Source organism: Diaporthe citri, assembly GCF_014595645.1.
Source record: "Diaporthe citri strain NFHF-8-4 chromosome Unknown scaffold_2, whole genome shotgun sequence".
Classification (NCBI taxonomy): Eukaryota; Fungi; Ascomycota; class Sordariomycetes; order Diaporthales; family Diaporthaceae; genus Diaporthe; species Diaporthe citri.
The window spans coordinates 1,743,701-1,769,665 of record NW_025064847.1 but is presented as its reverse complement, the minus strand read 5'-3'; the positions used below and the strand labels follow the sequence as shown (position 1 = coordinate 1,769,665).

The 25,965-nt window shown below is 55.1% G+C and overlaps 8 protein-coding genes across 8 annotated transcripts; 3 read left to right on the top strand and 5 right to left on the bottom strand.

The window, feature by feature from the left end:
• Positions 1-833: 833 nt before the first annotated feature.
• On the bottom strand, positions 834-3,338 carry INS49_006113 (uncharacterized protein; the record flags this gene model as incomplete). The annotated part of the gene is made up of 3 exons (XM_043166888.1): positions 834-2,800; positions 2,866-3,133; positions 3,228-3,338. 3 exons carry the CDS (start codon positions 3,336-3,338, stop codon positions 834-836), a joined length of 2,346 nt encoding a protein of 781 aa, XP_043028032.1.
• Positions 3,339-6,593: 3,255 nt separating this feature from the next.
• On the top strand, positions 6,594-7,978 carry INS49_006112 (uncharacterized protein; the record flags this gene model as incomplete). The annotated part of the gene is made up of 6 exons (XM_043166887.1): positions 6,594-6,878; positions 6,946-7,057; positions 7,129-7,230; positions 7,300-7,361; positions 7,429-7,593; positions 7,640-7,978. The coding sequence occupies 6 exons, from the start codon at positions 6,594-6,596 to the stop codon at positions 7,976-7,978; spliced, it is 1,065 nt and encodes a 354-aa protein (XP_043028031.1).
• A 404-nt stretch (positions 7,979-8,382) lies between these two features.
• Positions 8,383-9,308, top strand: INS49_006111 (uncharacterized protein; the record flags this gene model as incomplete). Its single annotated transcript, XM_043166886.1, has 2 exons — positions 8,383-8,438; positions 8,492-9,308. The coding sequence occupies 2 exons, from the start codon at positions 8,383-8,385 to the stop codon at positions 9,306-9,308; spliced, it is 873 nt and encodes a 290-aa protein (XP_043028030.1).
• A 542-nt stretch (positions 9,309-9,850) lies between these two features.
• On the bottom strand, positions 9,851-11,193 carry INS49_006110 (uncharacterized protein; the record flags this gene model as incomplete). Its single annotated transcript, XM_043166885.1, has 7 exons — positions 9,851-10,140; positions 10,219-10,505; positions 10,580-10,635; positions 10,687-10,844; positions 10,904-10,911; positions 10,969-11,053; positions 11,133-11,193. 7 exons carry the CDS (start codon positions 11,191-11,193, stop codon positions 9,851-9,853), a joined length of 945 nt encoding a protein of 314 aa, XP_043028029.1.
• A 584-nt stretch (positions 11,194-11,777) lies between these two features.
• On the top strand, positions 11,778-13,109 carry INS49_006109 (uncharacterized protein; the record flags this gene model as incomplete). The annotated part of the gene is made up of 4 exons (XM_043166884.1): positions 11,778-12,051; positions 12,115-12,155; positions 12,208-12,328; positions 12,583-13,109. 4 exons carry the CDS (start codon positions 11,778-11,780, stop codon positions 13,107-13,109), a joined length of 963 nt encoding a protein of 320 aa, XP_043028028.1.
• Positions 13,110-13,691: 582 nt separating this feature from the next.
• Positions 13,692-14,333, bottom strand: INS49_006108 (uncharacterized protein; the record flags this gene model as incomplete). Its single annotated transcript, XM_043166883.1, has 1 exon — positions 13,692-14,333. One exon carries the CDS (start codon positions 14,331-14,333, stop codon positions 13,692-13,694), a length of 642 nt encoding a protein of 213 aa, XP_043028027.1.
• A 1,867-nt stretch (positions 14,334-16,200) lies between these two features.
• INS49_006107 (uncharacterized protein) lies at positions 16,201-17,934 on the bottom strand (the record flags this gene model as incomplete). The annotated part of the gene is made up of 1 exon (XM_043166882.1): positions 16,201-17,934. One exon carries the CDS (start codon positions 17,932-17,934, stop codon positions 16,201-16,203), a length of 1,734 nt encoding a protein of 577 aa, XP_043028026.1.
• Positions 17,935-23,295: 5,361 nt separating this feature from the next.
• INS49_006106 (uncharacterized protein) lies at positions 23,296-25,023 on the bottom strand (the record flags this gene model as incomplete). Its single annotated transcript, XM_043166881.1, has 2 exons — positions 23,296-24,143; positions 24,531-25,023. 2 exons carry the CDS (start codon positions 25,021-25,023, stop codon positions 23,296-23,298), a joined length of 1,341 nt encoding a protein of 446 aa, XP_043028025.1.
• Positions 25,024-25,965: the final 942 nt, after the last annotated feature.

Sequence of the window (25,965 nt, the reverse complement as noted above, 5' to 3'; positions counted from 1 at the left end):
CCACTGAAACACAAGACGTTGTATACGAAGACTTCCTCTCAGAAACGAACTCATCCGAGCAGTCTGCGAACTACAGGCTTGAAGGCTGCAAGGTGCGTGTTGTGCTGCCAACGCAAGTGCAGAGTGTGTCTGTTGGTATGCCAGGCAGGCCCTTATCGATAAGTTTCGGCGGGCCCCATACTGCATTCAAAACGACTCCATTTCGCACGGCTCTTTTTTAGATACGGCTTATTCTCAATTTCATTGAATACTAATTCTCTCTGATGAATTTGATACAGCCAGCCATAAAGCATACAGTCAATCAGTCAGTCAGTCAGTCAGTCGTCATCATTGATCATGGCAGAAAGCAACTAGCTACCATCAAGTCAGACTCTCATGTCCTTCCGTCTCAGTGTTTTCCAGAATCAATAGAACGGAGAAAACCAAACACGAAGCCTTGAACGCCGGTATTAACCTGACTCCAGAATCCCGTGATTTCACGAGTCTCTTCCATCCGTTTCCCTTGCCTTCTTGCCCTGCCCTTCCCTTTCCTATTCCCTGCCCCTGGGGAACCCATCCATCCGTGGTGGGTATCAAGTCAAACACCCTTCTCCCTCCCCTTGCAGGAACCTCCCAAAATGAGAATTGAAAATCCTTAGACCAAGAAGGACTGAAATGTGAACGACGCGGCCGGCCCGCCGAGCTTCCTGAGTTTTACAACATCCTTGCGGGCGTGCTCTCTGAAGAGCCGTATAAGTAAGTTCGAGAACCAGTCGGGCACAAAAAATGGGGAAAAGAACACCCGGTATCCGTGAGTACCTTGATCACGGCGAACGACGCACACGCTTCACTCCTTAGAAAACATCCTCATCCGTCCAGCCGGAGCTCCCAGAGTAGACTCGTCTGCCGTCGCCATCTACAAGCACATGCGGCTGTTGCATTGCTGGGGGAATCCCTCGTGGACGCTTTGCCTGTTGGCTCGCGTTGAACTTGCTCGGGGGCTCCATGGCGTAGTCGGTCCTTCCCGCCCGGATCTTGGCATAATGGCCAATCGGGATGTCCTCTTCCGGCTCCGAGTTATCATCGTATGTTTCCCAGTTCTCCGATCCTGTCACCACAGTCCCGTTCGAGTCACTAGATTGGTTCGAGATCTGTCGGATTGCGGGACCCGGGGCCTGGGAGTACGACTGTGCAAAGCGCTCATACCGGGGACCGCTGTCATGGTTGCGGAGGGAGGCCTTGCCTGGGAAGTCGCGGAAATCATGATGTGAGGTTGGACGCTCATACTCTCCGCTGTGCTGCTTCGGCCGGTCATCGTACACGTCCTCGGGTTCGATGTGCCGGATGATGCCCGATCCTCGGTCCGAGGAGGACGAGTAGTAGCCGGCAGGCGCCTCCGTCTCCGTCTCTGGCACTGAGACAAGGTCTCTCATTTTGGGTGGCGGAGCCCTCATCACGGGGACCGTTCCCCGCCTGGCGAGGTCAGGCTTCTCCATCTCTTGCCTGGGCTTGTCCGGGGAGTAGTTGGCGTGCTTCAAGTTGGACAGCGGAGCGCGCGCTGGGATCCGTGTCGGGCTGCCCTTTGTGTTGATGGTCGTCTGAGGGCCCAGTGGTTTTGACCACTTGGTTGGAAGGGAATTGAACTTTTCGGTTGGCGTCTTCGCCCCAGCCCGGCTGGGCGCCTGCGAGCGGCTGTTGCTAATAGCGCTGTTGGACCTGCTGACAGGCGGTGCCGACTTGGTCACGCTGTTAGCTTTCGATGGCATGGAGGTGTTCGCCGGAGTTCTCGACCGGGGCCCCGGGGTTGCCCTATTGGAGCTATCGGTTTCGATGATGTCCAAGTACCTTTCGCCGTGGACGTAGAATGGGCGACCCCACTCGTCTTCCCACTGCTCCAAAGCCTTGCGCAGATCAGCTGTCACCTTCGGCAGCTCCTTGGCGATCCTCTTCCTCATCTTCTCCTCTCGCAGCAGCTTCCCGGGGTCACGCTTCTCGCCCTTCTGTGGCTTCATCATCAGCCGCGAGGCGTCCTGGCTTGCAGCAGCTAGCTCGTCCCGCTCCGAGACCAGGGTCCGGTGTCTCTCCATAAGAGCCAGCATCGGGGCCCGTTGTTCCTTTAGGACCTCCAGCCTTGTGATCTCGCGCTCGTGGGCCTCGAGAAGCGCATCGCTGTACACGTCAGAAAAGGCCGGGGTGAACTCAAGCATCTCGTCCTCGGACATGTACAAAGCATCCCAGAGCTCTTGGAGCTTGCAGCGCGCATCCTCGACAAAGAGGTGGAGGTTCTGTCGCTTGAGCTCGTTCAGGCGGGCCAGCTCATCGTCAAACTCGTTGATCTGTCGAACACCACAGCCACGGTTGGAATTAAGGAACGCCTTGCGCTCGGCCTCGTCAACGCCCAGCTTTTCCCACAGGGCCTCAACGGCTTCCCTCAGGTCACGCAGACGCTTCTCCCTGTTCTTCTTCTCACTGTCGAGCTTGTCCAGCCTGGCACGAAGTCGCGCAATATCCTCCTCGTGGAGACCGAGCTGCTCGGGGGCGTCGCGGTAGTACTTTACAATGGCGCCGTCCGTCTGTGCCTGAGGGGTGCCGAGTTCTGCCCAGAGCTGGATGATGTTCTCTGAGAGGGACTGGACCGTTGAGATCCGCCTTGTGTACTCTTCGTAGACCCTGGTGAACTCGGTGTCGAGTTTATCGACGTACGAGGGCGAGAGATCGAAAGTGGGTGGGATAGACTGGTTTGGCCCAGTGGGAGGGAGGGCAAGCTTGACAAAGCTGGGCTCGAGATGTGACGAGTAGGATTCAAGTGCTTGAACAAGCTCTACGATATGTCAGTTTCGGTACACGATTGTTGGACTGAGCGTCGGGGGTGGCGGCGGCACGTACTCTTTACCTGTGCGAATCGCTCTTTGTGCACCCTGCTAACCTGGGCGTGTTTCTCCTTCAAGGCCTGTAGGCACCTGTTCAAGGGGTAAGAGATGTCCAGGCCGTCATCGTGGCCCTGGGAGGAGCCGCGGTGCCTGGGATCCTCCATGGAGGCTTCCATCTGGCGGATGGTGGTGATCATGTCCTGGGCCTCAGAGATGATCTGTTTCTTCTCTTGGCTCACAAGGCGCACCTGGTTGTTCAGGGCCTCGGACAGGGCTGCGAACAGCTGTGTGTGTGGGTACTCCGGTCAGTCTACCAAAGTCACCAAGCAAGTCTAGTCCAGGCGAGGGACGTGGGTTGGGTGATGAGATCTCACATACCTCTGCCTCTCTGGACTCACGGTCATGGCTAGGGACGCCGATCTCGTCGAAGAGGCCGTGCAATTGGCCAATAATGGTGTTGACCTGCTGGGAAAGGTAGCCGGGGTCCATGATGGCGGCGATTGACACAGACTGAGGTGAAGCGGAGGAACAAGCGAGTGGTGAGGTACGGCGCAGGAGTGGGCCGGTGGCCTGTAGCGCGGCTGGCGACGAGCTTCGAGAAGACTGACTTGACTTGCTGCGATGACGAGTGTCGTGGGTGGATTGGATCGGACTGGGCCACTTGGATTGTGACCTTGGATGCGGCCACCGTTTTACGACAGAAAAGGGGAGAAAGGTTTTAGATTATTGACTGATTGTTGACAGCTGGGAGGCGCGCGCTGTGCTTGTGCGACACAATGCAATGCGATGCGCAGCCAATGCGGTGTACCACGCCGCTTGTCAGATGCAATGGACTGGACGGAGGCCGTGTGTGTGTGTGTGTGTGTGTGTGTTGCGTATCACAGCAGATACAAGTTCAGGACCCTCACAGCTCGGCTGGGATAGTGACGGCAGCAGCAATGCATCTCACGAGAATGGATAGAAATGTGAAAATGAGAGGTCGACCGCTGGCTGTGCAGACTGGACTGGACTGGACTGGACTGGCCTTGTCTGGTCTGGTCAGGCTGAGTTGAGCAGAGCAGAGCTGAGCTGAGCTGAGCTGAGCTGCGCGAGCTTGTCGAGTAAGTGAGCGGAGTGGGTGAGTGAGTGAGGATGGAAATTAATGCGGCGCAGTTCTGGGCTTCGCTTCTGCGGGCTGCTTCCTGCGTGCAGGCAGGTTTTACCTGTGAAGGAGGTTGTTGAGTTTTGGCGCTCGGCCTCTCCCAGGTGCTGCCAGGTACCGCCAAGGCGGTTTCCAGGGCAACGGCAACCCAGCCCGGAGGAACCATCCCCATCCCACCAGCAGCCCAGCAAGCTCCACAAGCTGCGCGCCTGGTGGACCCACCCAGATATAAGATGGGGATGCATATGCCTGTGCGCTAGGAGGGCTGACCCCGCCACCAGCCAGCCTCCCAGCCTCCAACGCAATTGACTTTGGAGCTATCTTCCAAGCTTCGTCTCGAACCAAGACCGCAGATGCAGTGCGATGCGATGCGATGGGGCCTGCTTCCAAGGCCCCAAGGTTCTGGAGGCTCCACAACCCCGGTACCCTCTCCCCTCTCTCCGCCTGATGTTGACGTGCATCGTGCATGTTTGGATGCAGCAGCATGCCACTCTGGGTACCACGGCACGCGCAGCATCCTGCCCGTCATTTGTTCCATGTTCTCCCACAAGTAGATCATCTGGTGACTGACTGACTAACTGTTGTCTGTCTGTCATTTCTGTCATTTCTGAGCATCAAATCCAGAGCAGAGGGAACACCAACGACCCAACAGAAGGACGGATTCCACCCAATCATCAAAGGCACCAGCCACCGTATAATGCACGTATATATGCATGTAAGAAATATCGCGAGGGGTGTCGAAGCACACCCGGGGCGGCAAAATAACCCGTCGTTTCACAATGGCACCGGAACCTGCTCGTGTTCTGCACGACTGCGGGCTACGTTGCCCCGACCACCAACCACCGCACTACCGCACCAGCGCCTCGGCTCTGCCTCGATGCTACAACACGGCTGTCTACCGAGTGCAGGGCCTTGATTACCGAGAGAGCCAACGAAGAAAAACCCATCCCTGGCATCACATCATTCTTTCAATCTACCTGCGGTGTCGTCTTGCAGTCACCCTGCAGGAAGCCACCCAGCACAGACGTCCAATTGAGTTGCAGAAACGCTTTGTTTTTGCACGACGCCCCCTCTTCTTCTTCCTCCTCCACCTTCGCTATCCCCTGCCGCTCCTCGCGTGCAAAAGTAAGCCGCAGAGTAAACAAATCGCCTCGGACAGCGACGCAGTCGTCAGAGGTCAGCTGAGCTCGGCTAATCTGGGCCAGTGAGACACCACCTGGACTATATGACAATATGTATGGTCCTGCGAGGTGGACAAGCTGGGTTGGCTTGCTTCTCGGTCAAAAAATGTTGATCTTCCAAAGCATCTGCAGTTCGCAAAACTCAAATGACCGCATGCACGTCTTGCTTGGTGTGTATGACACTATATGCGGGCGCGTCTTGCACGACATTATACGCCCGAAAGCAGAGACAATGCGCTGTCTTACGCAGTACACAGCAACTTGGTAAATCCATTTCAAGGATAAACAAGACCGGGCTGATGGCTACTGAAAGTGGAGCAGCTATCGTCATGCTCAAATAGGAAAGAGGAACGCGCCTGCAGAAGGATCAAGAACCACAATCTATTAATAGTCCGCCATGCTCTGAGCACCATCCCAGCTCAGTGCGGACCTGCTACCGCTGTCCACCAGACATCCTCTGCTAACATTGCCATATACCCTTTCACTTTTGTGTTAGTTTCCCCTCCTCCCGTACTGCGAGCTTCTCTCATCCCACACTTCTTTCCAGGTCTTCTCAGTTGCCTGATACATGCAGCACACTGGAAGCCCAACGTGCACGCAGAGCTTCATGCCGAACACACGTCTTGCTGCCCATTTGAGATGTACACATTTTCAGCGCATTTTCCATTTCAACTACAGTAAGAATGTCGTTCAAGCAGGAGATAATACCAATTGGTCGAGCAATGTAAGCAGTGCAAGGTCCCGTAGCTTGTGGTGATGTTACGCCATCTTCTTTTAAACCTTCTTATCCCTGTTGCAGCTCACTGCAAAATGACCGGCCCGCCCCCCCCCCCCAATCATCACCACATCCAGGTGAGGCCACCAGCATCTGTCTGGGGATGCTAAAGACTCCCTCAAAACCTATTTCTTCAGTTACACGGTAATCCATTTTGCCAATGTGTTTGGACTTTATTGTCATCCGACTGTCTTGCCTGATCCAAAGATTGATCCTGGTAGCTTTCGTATTGGGACTTTTTTGGGGCTGCTGCAACCAACCTCTCACCAACAACCTTCTGAACAGTGACTTGTCTGCCGACCATTCATGGTCAGCATCATCAACCGCGTAACTCGAATAATCACGGTGGGTACGTGTGGTATTGCTAGCTAACAAGGAGAGGAATGCAGACGTGTGAGTCTCCTCAAGTGATCGGATTTGAAATAGCCGGTCGGACATCACCTGCTCCACCGGACATATAGAGGCGGATCGGATATAGTGAGGATACGCCCGCGAAATCGTGCTCTACAACCTCAGTCCAATCTGCTCCTGTACTTGTTCCTAGGAAACTTCAACATGGAAGAGTTTATTAAGCCTCCTGGGGCTGTTCCCAGGTCCGCCCGGTTACCAGAATTTCGCAAATATACACAACCGTCATACTCGAAGAAATGGCCACCCAGCCTCGTCTCAAACTCGCCCTGATCGGCCTCGGCCGCCTGGGCCCCATCCGCGCGCGAATCCTCGCCTTCCAGCAGCCTCGCATCGAGCTCGTCGCCGCCTGCGACACGAGGCCCGGGTGCGACAATTGGGTGGCGGAAAACCTGCCGCCATCTGTCAAGTATTATGCAGACCCGCAGGACTGTATGAAGAACAGCGGCGCCGAGGTGGTCCTAATTTCTACGGCGACTGCCACGCACGCGCCGCTGATCTGCTTGGGCCTTGACCTGGGTCTTGTGAGTGTTGCTAATAGCTGACTTTTCCTCCGATAATACGGAGCGTTGGAAGCTGATGAATGTCCAGCACGTCATGTGCGAGAAACCTATCTCGGTAGATGTTATTACTACTGAGGAGGTGCTTGCCAAAGCTAAATCCAAGCCTCACCTCAAGTTCCTGGTCCCTTTTTGTCGACGACGTGAGTGTTCTTGGCATGTGGACGGGTTTCTGTGCTTTGATTGTGACGAGTTGATGTTGACACGTCCATAGATGACGATTCGTGCCGTGCTGCGAAGGAAATGGTCGAGAATGGCTCGCTGGGAGAAATCCACGCTGTCGAGACCACTTGCCTTGATCAGCAAGACCCAACCGGTGAGCATCTCTTTCTCAACAGTCATGTCGCCCTTGATTTGGAACAAACTTGCTGATCACACTTTGTAGGATTCTTTGTCACCTTCTCGGCACAGTCCGGGGGTATCTTTGTCGACATGGGTGTTCACGACGTGTGTCGCTTGCCACACGTCCGGTTCCCACTTGTAACAGCCTCGCTAACAGTGACACGACATACAGATCGACATCGGCCGGTTCTACCTCGACGTAAAATCCGGCCTCAAGAACCCCAAGAAGCACGTCAACAGAGTAGTCGCCATGGGCCAGCAGGCCGTCTACGGCGACCTCGCAAAGTACGGCGACTGCGACAACGGGTGGGCCATGGTCGAGTTCGCCAACGGCAAGGTCCTCACTTCGCACCTGGGCCGCAACCCTCACCAACGGCTTCGAGAGCTGCACCCGCGTGTGCGGGACAAAGGCCCACTCCGTCGTCAACGGCAACTCGACCATCAACCGCGTCGAGGTGCGCGACGCCCACGGCGTGCGGACGGCGACCACCCCGGACGCGTTCGTCCTGTACGACAAATCATTCCTCAACGACCTCTCCGAGTTCGCCGCTGCTGTGCTAGACGGGAAGCCGCTTACTTGCACTCCGGATGATGCCTACGAGGCGGCCAAGATCGCCACCGCGCTACAATACTCGTTCCGGAATGGCGTGCCTGTCTACTTTAACGATGACGGCCTGCCTATCATGGAGAAAGCCAAGACGAACGGTGACCGAGGGGCTTAGCTGTTTTCTCCGGCTCTCAAGTTCGTGTTATCTACAGATGCATTGCTCCTCTGTACCTAAAGACACTGTCACCACTGCCATTCAACCAGGAGAAACCAATAATATCTCAGCTGTGTGCACAACAGGACTAGAAGTTGTCAAACCCTTGCTTGAGTGCCATCCCGCGTGTGATCCCACCATGTAGTCCCGTTGACCATAAAGGGCTGTGAAATTCGTCAACTGCCAAAGCCTTGCAATGGAAAAGGTCCAAACCGATCTCGAAGCTGTATAATTGAGTATCCACTTACATTTGGATGATCACTGGGTGGTCCAAAAACATCCTGCAGGAGCATGGGATCCCAGAAGTCGCGCAGCTAGGAAGCACGTCAGCTTTAGCTATCATCGGCATTTTAAGGCATCTTACAATGTCATTTGTAGAATCGAGCGTCACCGCAGGGAACGAGGCACTCGGCATTGCCATGTCAGTGATCTGGGACCCAGTCGGTGTCTCCGCGAGGGGAATAGTCCTAACAGTCTTCCCACGTCCCTGGCCCGCCCGCTCGATCAGCCTGGTCCGCCAGCCGAGAAGCTCCACGTCCTCGTCCTGGTCCCTGTGGCCGTCCCCTTCTCCGTCCCCGCCACTGCCGCCCTGTCGACTCGCACCAGCGTCACGCTACTCCAGCGTTCGCCAACACATATCATGTCCCTCACCCACTCGGTGCCCCGTATCATCGGCAACTACGCCCCGGATGCCGACCTAAACCGGCCTGACCTTGAGGAGCAGGACCGCCTGTTCTTCGCCACCCCAACCGGCCCCGGAGAGGAGCTCTCCAGGCGCAACGCCAAGGTCCTCGAGGACCTGGACCGGCCCTTTCTCGAGGGATTGAACGCCCGCGGCCTCCGCACGTGGCGCGGCCAGCGCGGCACCGGCGGAGCGACCCTGGGCCAGACCCGCAACGGCGGCTTCTACTTCGACGCGGGAGCCTGCGAGCACATCATCAACGGGAATACCAAGGTCGAGCCGGGCTACATCGAGCGCTTCACCGAGGACAAGGTCGTCCTCGACGGCGGCCGGGAGCGCGAGTTCGACCTGGTCGTCTTCGCCACCGGGTTCACAAACACCATCGACTCTGTCCGCTCCACCCTTGGCGACAAGATAGCCGACCAGTGTGGTCCCATCCGGGGCATTGACGAGGAGGGCGAGTTCAAGACCGCGTACCGGGAGACCGGGGTGCCTGATCTCTGGCTCATGGTTGGCTACCTCCCTTATACGCGCTATCATTCCAAGCTGCTTGCTGCGCGCTTGAAGGCTTTGAAGGAGGGTGTGGCTTCAGCTCCCTATACGACATAGACAAGACATAGATCTCACGTAATGCAGTTTGAATTTGCCGTTCATAATTCAGATGTGGGCTTTGAATTTTCATGATGAAAATGTATATTTCTAAAGCTGCATCATGGAAAGTAATTGCTATTAAGCAAGACTTAGTCTGCCCAGGTGTAGCAACTGCTTAGTTCAATACACTTGAGCAGGACATAACTAGACCGATTGAAACGATCGAGCTTTTGCAGTTTCCCTATAATAACTCGGGCTAGACCTATGAAGTCCTGGTCTTGTCCGGCTCTAAAATTTCACGCATCTAATATTGCACGAACACCTGTAGACGTGTGGATCACATGAGATAGGACGGCGACGAAATCAACATGCTGATCTCAAAATCTCACACACACCGTCCCTCTCGCGACCGCATGCTTTCCTTATGAAGAAATGCACCTTCATTGTCATTCAAGACTTCTGAATACTCTTAAACGTGATAATGTACTTCGATATCTAATGCTACAAGCGCATCTGTGTCTCCCGGCTTTTCTTTTGACCCGCTTCGGCACTGCCTTGGTCTATGAAGACTTGACAGGGCCGTACCAATCATCAAAGCCAAGATCGAAGCCCCACAGAGGCGTGTTGATACGCTTCGCCTTTCCGTTTGCCGCCAGACTGTCAAGCACGGCCAAGTCCTCCTTGGACAGCGAAATGACTTCCTTGTTCGATGAGATGCGTTTCTCAGTCACGGATTTGGGTAACACCACAACGCCCTTGTTGACGTGGTAGCTTATGAGAACCGTGGCGGCCGAGGCGCCATTCTTGTCGGCGATTTGCTGGATGTCAGGATCAGACATGATGGGTGCGCCTGTCAAGTTCCAATATTGTCAGCTTGAAACAGCGTCAAACCATGACACGTTGTGTGTCGCGTGATTCACAAACTCACCAGTCGATCCAAGGGGCGAATATGCTTCAAGCAGGATGCCGAGGCTGTCGCAATATTCTCGCAGTTTATGCTGAGGAAGGAAAGGATGCAACTCGACTTGGTTCACGGCTGGGACGACCGTCCAAGTTTTGCGCAGCTCCTCCAGGTACGGGATCGACCAGTTGGCCACTCCAATGGCTTTGGCCTTGCCGGACTTGTAGACTTGTTCCATCTGGCGCCACGTCTCGCTCTGGTCCCACGATCGATCGACTGACCGGGTGCCATCGGGGTTGACCGGGAGAAGCTCGCTAGTCTCGTTCTATGCAAGCAATGAGGACGGATTTTCTTACTGAGCTCAGCAATTAGATGGCTCTACACTTACCGGTACAAGTCGGACGGGCCAATGAACAAGCTGATATTCGGGTTGTCAGTCCAGGCCTGATGGAAGTACTGCACAGCAGCAACAACAATAGCTCATCGGCGACTTACGTAGAGATCAAGGTAGTCCACTCCTAGAGCGTCGAGAGTCTTCTGCAGACCTTCTTGCACGTTGGGGTGGTGAGTGTTCCAAAGTTTGCTCGTGAGGAAGATCTCTGCACGTGGTACCCCGCTGTCTTTGATACCTAGGCCGACTTCGTTCTCGTTGCCTGGACACGTAATTAGGCCAATTCTCTGGGTTCTCGTCTCCTAGTCGGGGAATCCCCACCATAGATCCTGCATTCTGTTAGAAAATCTGCGCTTGCTGCAGGAGGAGGGCGAGACTCGACTTACAGTGCTGCGTCAATGTGACGGTACCCATCCCTAAGGGCGTACGCCACGGCCTTGCGAACCTCGCCGGGCTTGGATTGCCAGGTTCCTGTGTGTGCGCATATGGGGTTAACAACCGAGTTGAACTAGATTCTATCGCATCAAGATATTCAATAATCCGTACTCACCGAGACCGACCGCGGGTATCTTGGCACCCGTGTTGAGTGTGAAGTGAGTTGATGGGGCCATTCTGCTTGAGAAACGCCAATGCTTTGCTGTTGTGATCCAGGAGCAGCCAAGCAGAGGGAGAACTGATTCCAGTTGACAGTCACAGACGAACTGAACCAAATCTTAATTGTTCCCTCGTGAAAAACGTGACTTTGGGGCAAGAGGGATTAGGGGTACCTCATGGCACGTTGAATCTACACGTGTGACGTCGGGCCTCGCATGGGACCAAGCAATCTAGCCGATCGGGCTTTTCTGCCCCGGCCGATCGGACTTCTTTCACCCACGACGGCCGATGCAGGGGATGGGTGGACCAAGTAGCTCCGACGCACCAATTAACAACTAGGTATGATAGCGTCATTCGCCCGGGTGGCAGGAACAAGAACGCGTCTGGTATACTGTGTACCTAGGTATCGGCCGGAGTAGGCCTGCACCCTCTTCAGCAGACCTGTCCGACTCATTCACCCGGCCACTCAAGCCGCTCCAAGCTCCTGCCGCCTGTCAGATTAATCCAATCAGTTCTGCATCCACTCATGCATACCACCGAAGCCCCTGTAGCACCCGGATCGAATCACATTGTGTCTCCTCTGAAGTCCGCTTCGTACACCATGAACCGGACGTTGCTGATCTCTGGACAGCGGGCAAATTTTACCACTCTCTCCCTTGATGTCGACAAGAGAGAGTTGAGTATTGTCGCTGAATGTCCTGGACCTTTCAATGTTTCCTGGGTCGAGCCCTTAGCTTCGCATGGAGATGTTGATCGCCTAGTTGGTCTGTCTGAGGGTGACGAATCCGGGCTACTATACACATTCGAAATCGACCACGAGCAAAAGACCTGCAATATCACCAGTCAAAAATCGACTTTGGGAGCCCCTGCTCACTGTAAGTGAACAGTCTTGACCGGTTCGATCGTCTTTGTCATTGATATTCATATTCGTTGGACAGTCGTCACGTTACCCGACGGATCTGCACTGGCGCTCAGCACCGTGAGTGATAGACACTGGTGAACATTTCGATTTCTGGGCTTACATCAGATAGTATTGTGGGGGTTCAGTTGCCCTGTATCCGACGTCTGTCACCGAAAAGGCCGGCCTCTTACTTGCGGATGACCAGCGGACGGAGCTGCTGTTTGACTTTCCCTACAAGTCGGTTGAACACGGTCCGAATAAAAGACGACAGCGACAATGCCACCCACATCAGATACTTGAAGACAAACGAGGTCTACTATATGTCCCAGACTTGGGGGCGGACCGCGTCTGGATCCTTCGCCGCGATCAGAAGAGACTAGAAGTTTGTGGCTGGCTGCAATGTCCTGCCGGGACGGGCGCTCGGCACGCTGTGTTCACGCCTGATGGCATGTGCCTCCCATGAACCTCAGCTCTACCCGCAAGCACAGGCTAACATAGACTATAGAAAGAGTAATGTATGTCCTCGGAGAGCTGTCTCACACTGTTGTTGCCTTCGATCTGTCGACCTCCCCTGCCGACGAAATCCAGCCTATCGACGGTTTCTCGCCCAAGGTCGTCCCACCAAGTGTTCATCCGGACCACCAACTGATGATGGACTCCGCCGAAATTTGCCTCCATCCCAACATACCGAATGTCTTGTATGTCAGTAACAGGTGGGAAAGACACATCGCGGACCTGGAACCTCATCTCGAAAATGTCCCCAAGGAGCTGCCGCCAGGGGATGCTATCGCCATCATCCTGCTGTCAGATGATGGAAGGAGGGTACACGAAACCAAATTCGTACGGACCAATCTCGATACCATCCGCGGCATGCGCCTCAGCAGCGACGGCAGCTTGGTCGCTATGGGAGGACAAGAGGGCGGCGGGGTTGAGATCTACGGCATCAGTGGAGAGAGGGGCGATGTGTGGACTCTTGTGGCCAGTCTTAACAAGGGCCTGGAAAGCGGGATCAAACATGCCATTTGGTTGTAGAGAAAGGTCATACAAATAGAATACCTAGAGAAGATTCTTGTGACACACTCACCAGTCGTCTCTCCCTAACATTTCTGTGTGTGTCCTTCATGTGCCATATACAACTGTGTTGGGCTGCAAGATTTTATCGTCTTCACAAACACCAGATTTCCGCTATTTAATGTAGAACAATGCTACGATCTCATAAAGCCTTGAAAGGTAAGGAGGACTCGCATGGTTTACTGAGTACAGCTCGCCGAGCGTTGAGTTGTGAGCCACCAACTTCACCATTTGAACTGTTTGCAAATATTTTGACATTGAATCTACTGGTTACATTCTTTTGCATCGCATGGCACCTTGTTGATGGACAGCACACTATACCTCGGTACTTTCAGTGCCCATGGGGACCCTGTGTTTCCAGCTCGCGCTCCTCGTCGTCAAGGTTGGCTGCCGTCTCCGGCACGAAGAAGAACGAGGATACCGAAGCAGCAAAGCAGAAGCAACCGAAGAATAGACAAGTCCCCCAACCAAGCTTAAGCTGCATCTCAGGGACAATCCCGCCGACGATGAAGTTTGCCAGCCACACCATTGCAGTCGCTGCTCCTACACCCTTCGCACGCTTGCCCACTCGCCGGCGATCTCGCGGGTGCCGTACGTGATCCAGTACGCGATGATGGCGCCGACGACGATGGAGATGGCCTCGAGGACGAGGGGCGACCCCCGCAGGTTGGGCGGCGCGACCTCGGAGATGTGCAGGGGCGCGCCCATGCCGAGGGTGCCGACGCCCACGCCGCCGATGGTGCGGCCCGCGACGAGGGTGCCGTAGTTGTGCGAGGCGGTCTGGATAATGGCGCCTACGCAGAAGAACACTGTTGCTACTGCGAGGCCCCATTTCCTGGAGAAGCGGCCTGCCAGCATGGGGAAGAATGTGCAGCCGACGAAGGCGCCGAACTCGAGCATGCCGGTCATGAAGCCCGTGTTGAAGCCATAGCGGGCGTGGCCGGGGGCTACCTCGGGGAACACTGCGTGGAACTGTGGCAGTGTGAGGATGAGAGAGACGACGCCTTGGTTGTAGCCGAAGGAGAAGCCGCCGAAGGAAGCCAGGAGGGCCGCACCAAAGACATAAGGCGACCTTATGATGCCGCTGATGCCCTTGTTGTCATAGCTGATGGTGGCCGTGGACTGCTCGTGGGTGAAGCCGTCCTCGAGGTGATCGGTAAGGGTGCTCGTCTTGTTGTCGGGCATGGTCATAGTTGACAGTGAGTATCAGGGCGTTAGAGATACACCAGTGTTGGTTCTTTGCCAAGAGCCTCGAATAGTGATGGGTAAAACACGAAAATGACTTGTTCTGGTGACCCAGGTGGGAAGCAATACTTATGCACCGTAGCATCCGCGGATCTTTGCTGGTAACTTTCATGCACTCCCAAGCCAGGCAGCCCCATGGGGGCAAAACTAATACCCCGTTGGGAACGAATTCGATTTCCTGATTGGCCCCCAAGCCACCTCAAGTCCGCATGGGGTTCTTGGAGGGTCAGGGCTGATGAAACCTGCCCGGACATAATTGACGTTCACCTACACCACGGACTTATTCATTCAACGGGATCGGACATACTCTCCTACTTGCAAGGACCCGGCGACGCCGAAAGGCTATCTGGTCCAGACGACCCGATCAAGGCAGCTAGCTGATCACTCTCGCCTTATGCGGCGGGGTGGACATGTATTCAAACTTGTGGCAAGATATAACAGCCCGGTCGTGCCCTTTTGAGATTTATTGGGAGGGAAAGGTACAGTTTGTCTTTGGGCAGTTAGGAGACGACACACGTCGGGATCTGGGCAGCGGAAGGTCTAGAAGAACAGCAGTCGGAGATGGCGGCTTTATTGGGGTTCGTAGCCTGGGACTAACGGTTCATACCCAGAGTGTCGGTTGCAAATCTGCGTTACTGCGACATTGAGGGAAACTTAGAAAATGTCCGGACCATGGAACCAGGTCAGGACATGACGAAATTGGCGCAAGCTCTATGTCCAAGATAGAGTTCAAAACCTTTGATGTTCGTGGTGCCATATCATCCCGAACATGGCCCTACTTGCGCATTTGTCGACATCAGCTAGCTAATCGCCAATGCTCCAAAAACCTGTTTGGAAAGAGACTCGGGTCTTCGGGGCAGTTTATTCAGACATTGATAAAAAACGGAACCCCCAAATGTAGGCATCGTAGGAGGAATGCGGGCGAAGAAACGACATGTATCTAGCAAAAGCACTCACTGGCAGCGTCAAGTCCCGACCTCCGTAAAATGCTCTTGCAACCAAAGCTCGATCAGAACATCTGACCTATAAAGGCGTTGTGCAATTTTTTATAAATGTATAACCTTGGTGATTCTCGGGTCCGTCTAGAGTAATTGAACGCTTCTCTTTAATGCGTGCTCAGGTGCTAGAATAGAGAGCTTTTGCCTGTCAAGCGCGTGCTCCGCCACTGATTCTGAAACAAGATGGGACCGATCAATTGATGGCAGCTCGGCTTCATGCAGAATGGGAGCGCTTGCGCATATTCAGCCGCAAGGGAGAAAAATCGGCAAAGGGAAGAAACGATGTGTTGACAACCTATAGTACAGTCTGTCTGTTGGTGTGCCATTGGAAGAGAGACGCAACGATCCGCTGGGATGAGCACTGCGGCGGCCCGGGCGTGTGCACGGACGAATCCTAACACACAGTATTGTACACAGTCACAACACACAATCAAGGCCATGAACGGGATTTTTTTTTTTTTTTTTTGAGACGGATTGATTTCATTCCATTCGTTCCGATATGTAGCGGCTACCAATGCAAAACATCTGACTCTCTGATCACACAAATGTGCCCATATTAAGCACTGCAGCCTCTCCCAAATGTGCAAGCAACGTGCCCGTCTTATGTCTGTCGCTGTCTTCCCCAGGACAAGAAGCGCCGTGGGGAGACCCAAACAAGGGAAAGTCTCATGAATAATAAATATGTACACACACCCAAGAACGCGCTGGGTATACGCAAGATGGTTTTTGTTGTCCGAGCGAAAGAAGGCGCCCATGGATTCATCGGATCGTGTTGGTAATAACTGATGAGAGCCTCATCAGAGAAGGGCTTACCAACTGAAGGCCTCTTCGCAGAAGTCGATAGTGCCGTTGTACTGTCGGTTTCGCACGGCTAACCGCACCTCGTCGCTCAGCGCGCCGGGACCGCACACGGTGACGCCCATGGCGCCGACCTGGTTCTCCATCTCCGCACCAATCAGGTGCTCGATGTTGGGTCGCCCGGGGAACATCTGCACGGTCGCGCTGGGGGAGTGGATCTCCTTGGTGGAACGGGGCCGCGACACGAAGAGCATGATGCGCAGGCACTCGCGGCGACGCTCCATGGCCAGGATCTCGGTCATCCAAGGGCGGATCCACTCCAGGTGCTCGGGGCTCTGGATGATCCAGACGAGCACGATCTTCCGCGCTGCAACAGTGCCATTGTTGTACCCGGCGACGAGATCGCGCACGTGAGGCACGGCCTGGGTGATGCCGACTCCACCTGCGAAGAGCATGGCTGTGCCGTACGATTGCAGCTTGTGGTCGCCGCCGTAAGGACCCTCCACGAAGCACGAGGTCACCAATCTGCCATCGGGGCATGCTGCTGCCTTCTTGTAGAGAGATCCGGTGGCGCCCGTCCGGGCTCGGATAATAAAGGCCATGCTGGTCTTGCGCATCGACAGAATTTCGTTGCGGTCCATGGGAAGCTTTTCCCCATCATACGAGTCGGTCTCCTCGCTCCAAGCGACAGAGAAAGGGTGCGACTGCAACAGGCTGATGCTGGGGAAGTACAGGTACGCATGCTGTCCTGGAGCGAATGCCCAGGGGCGGGCCATGTTGACGGTGACGCGGACAGCGTTGCCAGGGAGAGCCTCGACGAGAGTCTTGGTGCCGCCTGAACCAACATTGGCGTAGGCAAGGCGGATCAGGCGAGCAGCGCGGTCAAAGGACCACAGGGCAACAACGGCGTACAGATACTTCAGCTGGGGCAAGTCCTTGAGCTTGAGGTGGTACCACACACCAACAATGGACACAGCGGCAGCGATGATGTGGAGAATCTTGAAGGTCTCGTAGAAGGCATGCCTCGAGACACTGCACGCCTGGATGAAGATGAACAGAAACGCGATGGTACCGATGAGGCCGAACGTCAGGAAGGGGCTCTTCGTTGTGATGCCCATGACGGTGGCGAATGGCAATCCCTTCGAGGCCATCCAGCAAACGGTGTGAGCCAGCGCTTCGAGCACCACGATACGGCCCAACCATCGGTGAAGCAAGTTGAAAGTATCGAAAGACATGCCCAGCCACGTCAGCAGCGGGTTGTTGCGCGCGGCCATCAACCACAGGGGGATCATGTTGACGACGGCCAGAACACCGGTCCGGTACAGAAACATCTCGGTCCAGCTCTTAAAGTTGCCCTGGAACTGGATGTCGATGCAGCAGAAGGCTACGTTGGTGGCAAAGTAGCCGATCAGACCAAAGAGCTGGAGCCTGGTGGGAAGGGTGCCCATGTTGATGGCGGAGCTGACCTGGAACTCGCGGTTGTGTCTCTTGCGGAAGACGGGTGCGTACTGCAGGCTCCTCTTGAAGAAGGCATGGCCCCATGACTCCTGGGCGAAGTAGGACTGAGTGTTGTTGTTCAGGGACGACACCGTGCGCACATATCTCATGAGGGTGATGTATACTTTGTGGGTGATCACCAAGGCTGCCATGATGGCAAGGATGTAGTAGAGGTAGTTGGAGAGGAGTTGGTTCTCCAAGTAAGGGTTGATGGCCTGAGCCGTCTCGCCATCGTCTCCTCCGGCCATGATGAATAGGCTGTGGTGGGAGGGTGTGGAATGAGTTCGGAGTACCTCGTGGGTACGGAGGGAAAATGGTGGTGTCCCTGGGTGACGGCCTGGTCCCTAGGTGAAGGATGGTTTTATTGTCAAGCGGGTGACGTCTTTTGGGCCTCGAGGGCCAGAAAGATTAAGACTGTCAAGTTAGAAAGGGCGGATGTCTGATTTCAAGACCAGCAAGAAATCGAATGGAATGTGAAGTGAGTCGAATGCTCCGAGGTGGCGGGTCCGGGCGGGTCGCGTCTTGGCGAGGGCTCGTATGGGACCCGTTTGATAAAGTGAATGTTGTGGATGCGTAATTGTTCGCTCCCGTTTGTTCAATGGGGGCTGTTTCTCTTCCTGTTCTCGTTGGTTTCCCTTGTTGCTCAACCGAGTCCAACCAATTACACCCTCGAGTCAACAAAAATCTGATGTCGAAGAATCCCAAGGGAGAGAGCTTGTCATGTGACTGTGGCCCGAATCACAATCCAGTTGCTTCGACCGTTATATTGTTGTGGTGAGAGTCAAGGTGAGGTGAGGTGGCGAGTGAATGAGCAATGCTCGTGGTGATATTGGTGCGGTGGGGGGAAAGGGGGCTGATGAGAAAAGGAGCCCGATGACGAAGTGAAGACAGCGAAAGGAGTGCCTGTGCCCAATAGCTCGATGCAAGAATGATACGAGTATTGAGGACTGTAAAAAGAGAAGAGGGAGGGAAGGGAGTGAGTCAAGAGGTCAAGACTCAAGAGTCGCGGACTGCTGGGTTGAAGTGAAATGAAGAAAGCGTGGTTGAAATCTTGGACGACCTGGGTCTGCCGGCCAGAGGTCGAGGGGACGTGACGGGCGGATATATGCCAAGCAAGTGGTCGGCCGTCGCAAGTGGGATCCCTGGTGGAGTCCAATCAAGTGGCCTGTCGAAGGCTCACAGCGATCTACTTGGGACAGCCATCAGTCCTGGCAGTGAGGGAAGGCGAGAGCGACGACTCAGGGGAACCTTGGAGCCTTGGAAGCCCGGCCCCTCCCCTCCTGCAGAAGGAAGGGAAGGGACACGACAGCGGGGTGCAGCGCAGGGTAGGCACGGTTAAGGGTGGAAGGGGGGGGGGGGGTAAAACAAGTGCAGGGGTACAGGGGTACAATGGTACGTACCCTGCACCTTCCCGTCAGCCCGCCAACCTGACAGCCAACAGACCGACCCTCATACGGTGCCACCGTACGTGTGTAGTATGTACTACGAAATATTTATTATTGTGCTACCTATGCAGCATATAACCTGTGTAATGCATCACGACAGCTCAAATGGGTACCCAATGCCTACTGAGTCCTGGCAGTGGATGCTCTGTCTTGTCGAGCCGTATAGCACTGCTCTGCGCAGCATCGTGCTGCACAGGCATTTGTTCTTTTTTTTCTTCTTTCTTACATGGATCGGCTGCCCCAGCTCCCAAGCTCGCCCCAAGCAAGCCTGGTTCCCGCGCTGGCCACGACATCGAAACGCCCACGGGTCTTGGAACCCACAAATCGGCGCGCGCCTGCTATGTGCCGCCTCAACCTCCGCACAAGAGGCCGCACCTGTGAACCTCTTTTGGCGTCTGCTTATCTCGCATCTGTCACCTCTGCCTGCACCGCACCCCATGCACGTTCTGACCCTGGCTGCATCGACTGGAGCTCTCCGAGAGTGACGGACCTGGCGGAGTCCATGACCCTGCCTGCCTCGTGCCCGAGTGGCTGCGTGCCCGTCAGACCCCAACAAATCTGGCGCTGCAGCCACCCAGCCAGCCACCCAGGAGATCGACCCGAGAGATGCATGTGCTTCTTCAGACCCTCCCATCTCCCATCTCGCATCTTCCCAACGCTCCCTCTCCTGGTATGGGTAGTACGGAGTAATTGACAATGCGACGACAAACGCGGCTCTGCTCTACACCACTCATCCAAACACTCAAAACGTCAACTTCAGTCAGGACTTTGCGCCCCCCCCCCCCAATTGCGACAGCTGGCAACATGATTCACGAACTGCCTGTGCCAGGGCAATCCCAGGGACAATCACCGCCAATCACCTCAGCCACCGAGCCCTCCCGTCGTCTGAACAAACATAGTAACACCAGAGTATAATCCACAGCAACCGCAGCACCCACGGGCAGATCATGCCTGAGCCACAAGCCGGCGCTGTGGTCACTTTCTGGCTGCTTCCGTCATGCTGGTCCTGCTTTGGTTTTTGCGTGCCGGTCTGCCAAGCTGGCGAGCAAGCAGGTCCCTGAGCCGATGCTCTGAACGCTGCTGTCAAATGCTTGGTCATCCTAACTTTTTGCAGGTTTCCTCCTGCGCCATGTCTTTCCTGCGCCTGCCTGGCCGGATGACGAATAGCAACCACAAACATGCGCAGATGGTCGTGCCCTTGCGAGTCCCTGCACCCCTGCCAGACTGCCCTATTCTGTTTCGTGGGCGGGGGCGGGAAATTCCATGGGACAGTCGACACCTCTCAAGTTCGCTCTCGGCCGGCGAAGGCTTTCGAAGCTTGTCGATTGACGGCGGCCCATTGGACAGCAGGCTTCTGCACACGGACATGTGAAACGGGCCAAACAACCTTGCCCCACCACGACTCTGCTCAGGGGCGGCCCACTCACATCGCCTTCTCACTTCGCGTCCCTGACAGCCGCTGACGCCCACATCCCTGCCGAATGCCTGTTTGGGCAATCGTGCCGCCTTTACGCGCCCTCAATTGGTGGAGCCCCAGCTCAGGTCAGCTTGCCACGAGTCCGTGCAATTACACACTGAACTCTGGCAAGACGCTGGTGGACTGGGCAAAAGTATCCTCCTGCTTCTCGTATCTCCTCTTGCGGCAGAATCAGCAGGTTCAACCGTCATCTTGGAGGCTGACCTTGATCCCCAGCGGGCCTGCGGAGATCCTCGCCATAAGAAACGAGTTCTCCATCACCGTTTCCGAAATCTGGGGACTGCTTTCGGGGCGCTGGCTTGTCCCGAGGGCCAGAGATCCCACAGCATGCCGAATGCCCACTCGGCTTGGCAAGAACCACGCTTGTTGTTTTCCAATTGGTACAGCATTGTTTTATGGCCACAGCCAGGCTACCAGACTACCAGCTCGATCTACCCGGAAGGCTGACGGTTCCCTCTGCACATCATGCTCGTGCTCCCCGCCTCCCCTGCAGCCCATTGAGTGGCCACACTAACAGTGCGGTCCCGTACAGGCGGATCCTGGCAGACGGAAATGACTAAGGGGGCCTCGACACTGGTCTGGCGCTGCTGGCCTGGAGCAAGCAAGAACCGTCTTTAGACATGATTAAGTGGTCACACTCCTCGCAAGCCCCAGTGTTACTTCTCCGGCCTCAAAGTTTGCGTCGAGAGTTTCTCATAGAGTGCGCTACTGTCCACTGCCAGATCTGCATGCAGATGCCCGTATCAGTGATCTATATTCTACACCAATCAACCGCGTGGGCCCCTGCTAGCCACGGATTACAAGAGAGCTGGCTGAGACTACGTCGACCTGCTACCGCGGTCGGTCGGTCCGTGGAACAGGTTGCCTGGTAGACCAAGCTCTTTGCAATATCGAACAAGCTTCTCGACGTGCTCCATAAAATTTGGTCGGCCATTCGAAGCGGACAAGCACATTCCGCACTCGAGATGTCCAAAATTAATACCAACACTAGTAAGAGAACCACTGAAGAGACATGCAGACTCGGGGCTCGGCAGGCCATGTTTTCAATCTACATGTCACTGGTGCGACTTGACCAGCGCGTCTGGCCCTTTATCATTCTATATCAAGATTCACATGGCTTGGAATTGACTTCGACAAGTTTCGCGGCAGCTTGGATGGGACGACGTGGCATGGGAAAATGAAGCCATCCGATGTCATCCAGTGGCCCAAGTGATCGCAGGTTATCAGCCGCCAAGTGCCGATTCAATCTATCACCTGCCAGCGAGACATGGTGCGACCGAGCTCATCGAGCTTCGAGGGCAACATCGGACTGCCCAGCAAGGCGTTCGCCAGTGGGCCGTCGACGTCGCTCCGATGCTCCCATGTCGACCAGCTCTTGCGAGTGCTTGCTATCGGTCCAATCACGCAATCAGGTTACAGTGGCTGAAAGGACCCTGGGCGCTATCAGGAACACATGCCATCTGATTCCAAAGGGAGGTGGGGGAGGCCGCTTGATCAGAGCGGCCGGCCGCCACCTCAAAACTTTAGACGGGGGTTTGGCCGTCATCATCCACGCGTTCTTGAAATCCTCACCAGGCCGAAACATGTCAAGAAGCTCACGCGTCGCTCGAGGCGCTGCCCAGCTGCGTCAAGCGCACCGGCGTCACGACCAATTCATTTTTTACAGGTCCGCCAGCTGAGGCTTCATTGGTACGCGTGCTCGTCGCCCATCGCCTGAACACCTGTGTGCCTCGGTGGCGGGCGATCCTCGGCGACGATCTGCCCAGCAGGCTTGCGGTAGCAGATCAACGCCAGGGATTGGGGGCCCAGTCCGACGAGTAGCAAGATCAGACCACGCCCATCACTGCTGCTACACTCGACAGGCTATAATTTTGTTAGTTCGGCATGAGCATCCACTCCCCCTCGCTATCAGGTTGGACTGGATCGCCTGCCTGCCTAACCCTCTGAAATACACTCTTTTCTTCGGGGATATTTATGGAGAGAAAGTAGTAGGACTTCTTCTTCCACAGAATTTGAGTGCAAGTTGATGTTCTCTACTTCTCCCCCCACATCCACTTCATGTCGAACTAACAAAATTAAAGCCTGTCGAGTGTAAGCACTTGACGTTAATGGATGCCGCACCCACACATGTTTGTTCAGTCTTGGGTGAAACGGCAAGATCAAGCGAGACCGAATGTTCTGTTTTGGGTCGTGCGTCAGGGTGCCAAGTCTCGCGCATCTGGACTGTCCCCGGTTGGCGATCCACGAGCCGCACAGCCGGCCTGCTCTGCCTTTTGGGGGATATCTATCAGCATCACATCATGACAGCCAGTCGGTAACAGGGCTCTGAGCCCCGTGCGCCACAGTCTTGGACAAGCAGACGTGCGCAACCAATACGATGTATTACAGGCTTGTACTTTCTGCATAGTTGCACACGCGGCTCTGCGCGCCGCCCACATGTACCGGGGCTCCACAATCTTGACACAGTTGACAGCCTCACAAGCTTGGCTCTGCGACAGCGGCCACGCACACAGCATACAGCAGGTTAATGCATTTTCTCATTTTCTATTCCCGACGTGTCGTATCGGATTACCATACTGATGGATTCTTGGTCTGCCCAATGCCTGCGAGTGAGACCCCTACCCAAACAGTTGGGCCCTCCCTCCTGTTTGCTATTAACAATCAACGCCTGACCGCGAGACGCCCTTTCAGAGGCCGAGCTCGTCCTCGCTGCACTCGCCGTCGCGAGAAATATTGGTAATTGTTTTCAGAATGGCCCGAGATGGCTTCAAAGCTGTGGTGCGACGCTTCTTCGCACCATCCTGGCGAGCAAACACCCCATTTTCATCATTGCTGTTGCGCTGGGCGCCTGGGCCTTCGACATCACCATCGCCGTCATCATCCAGCAGATCGACCGATTGATGGGCTTCCCAGCTCCGCTTGCCCAGTGGTGTGCCGCTGCGGAGCCGCCGCGACGTTTTGTCGGCAGAACCTGGGTGAGTTGTTGTCGTTACACCGCGAGCAAGTTTCTGCCTGTGTTTCGGCCGAAGGTGTTTCGCCGAGTCTGCTTCCTGGCCCCCGCCGGAACCATGTTTCTGTTCCGGAGGGGGCGACAGACTGGATGATAAGCTTCGTCGTTGTCGCTGCATTGGCGCAGGAGTGACGGTGATCCACTCGCATATGTCTTCGTCCCAGCGGTAGGCTGACGAGGCGGACTTCCTCCGAGGCGTCGGAATGACTTGCTGCTTGCTCATGGATGCGTCAAGCGACTCAGCGAAAGCGAGGTCACGGAGATCATTGGTCCGCTCTGCCAGAACGAACGCGCAGTCCATCCGCAAGGTTCTCGGTGTTCCGTCGGAAGAGAACTCGTGCTCGAGCTGATCGCAAAGCCTGTTGAGATAGTAGTGCGACGGTTGTGTTGATCCTCGACCACAGCACTGCGCAATGGCGCCGATGAGGGACGTAACTGCTTCGTAGTGTTGCCTACCCTCCATGCTCTCCTGGCCGCTTGTGGTTCGAGCCAACGCTCCTGACACAATGTTGCCCTTGTGACTGTCTGGTATTGTGTTCGTAAAGAATGCAGCCAAGCTCAGGACAGTGGCTGGCCATCCTGGTTTTCTGTTCCTTCTTAATTCGTGCATACATCTCTGAATGATATATCCAACCTTTTGCGATGCTGAAGATCTATTTGTCTGAGTAGTTTGGTGCACGGATGAATCTCTGGCTTCCTGGCCCAAGATGGGCAATGTTGAGATTGCTGTGATAGCACTGATCAAAGTCTGCTGTGATAAGCTCTTGAGGTCGTTACTGTGGGTTCTGAGAGACATGTTTTCGAGCCTGGCTTGCGATGAGAGTGTTGTGATCATTTGGACCGTGAATGATGTAGTGTCGTCACAGATATCGTCTCTGGAAAGGGTCTTAACCATGCAGGACCAAATCGTACCGAATTCCTTTGTGGACAGCCAAAGAAGTGGCAGTTTTTTTTGTGTCAACAACCTGGTGAGCTGTCGTTGCATGAATTGTGGTCTACCAGACTCCCTCGCGAAGTCCCTCGACGTTTTGAGGGGTGCGAGCTTCCGGCTCTCATCGAAGGTGCTATCAGCGCCTCTGGGCTTTGGATAAGAACGATCGGTGAGTTCTTGCAGCAGCTCCTCGCCCTCTCTGAAAGACTTGGTCCTGCAGCAAAGCTTGATGAGCAACATCGAAAAAGCGTCGTCTAGCAGGCCCTCGGCGATCGAGTCTCTGACAACCTTGATGGCATGGGCTCGGACTACAATTCTGAGATGGCCGGCTTCATAGCTTGTCGGAAGCATGGCCTCAAGTTCGCCATAGATCTCACTAGATATCTCAGAGTTTTGCAGTGTTGATTTAGTTCCCTTTTCCTCCGCGTCATGTTGTTCCCAGTACTCGAGCTCGCCGATGTACTCGGGGACCATACGGAGACACATGGCCACAAGAGACCTGTTCGCCGGCGAGCTTGGGGGCGACGCTGCCGTGGCTGTGAGAAGGGAGTGGACGGTTCTGAGTATTGAATCATAAAGCGAGAATTTGGTTGCCGAGACTCGATTGCGGAGCGGTTGCATCTCACTCTCTAGAGCCGTGACGAAGGATGGCGTCCGTTGACCTCGGAAATCCGCGAACCGCTTCTTTCCGGTCACGACCCCTGCCTCATCTGCCACTGGTGGTTGCTGTACTGGCGACGAGAATTGCTGGCCTCGAGCCCGGCGAATAATGGGTGTTGGTAAGACGATCTCTCCCGGCTGTATGATGCTCCTCTTTGGTATCCTGTTTGGGGTACGCGTAGAAGAATTCTTAGGGCCTCCCGAAGTGCTAGGACGCGCCTGTGCCTTCCGGCCTCTCCGAGTAGGTATGCTGGAGGCTGGGACGATTTGTCTCAGCGGCGCCGTCCTGGGCGACATCATCACTCAGTCTCTCAGAGTCCTCCAGGTCGATCTCGCGCCTCAAGGCAGAGACATGTGTCTTCAGTGGGCGAAGCAAGCGATGGCAGCGAGTGGGTGTCCATGGTTGCAGGCTCTCTCTGGCCGATTGCCGGCGCCTGGATGATGAGTGGGCGTGCCATGATGTACGATTCTGAGTATCCAATGGCTCCATATTGAATGTGTCGATAAGAGCAAGAAGATCATAAGCAAATGCTCCCCATCATCTGCCTCTCTAGTCCCGCATTACTTGGAATGCTTTGAAATGAGAAGAAGTGCTGAGCTAATTGAAGCGAATATAAGTTCACAAGACGGAACAGGTGTGAATGGATGTCGCGGCGATGATGAGGAGCTGTGATGACGATGTTGTTGACGTTGGTAGTCGGACCGGGCCCCTTGCCAAGGTCTTCTGTTTACTTTGCGCGCAGCAACCAGGGTTCG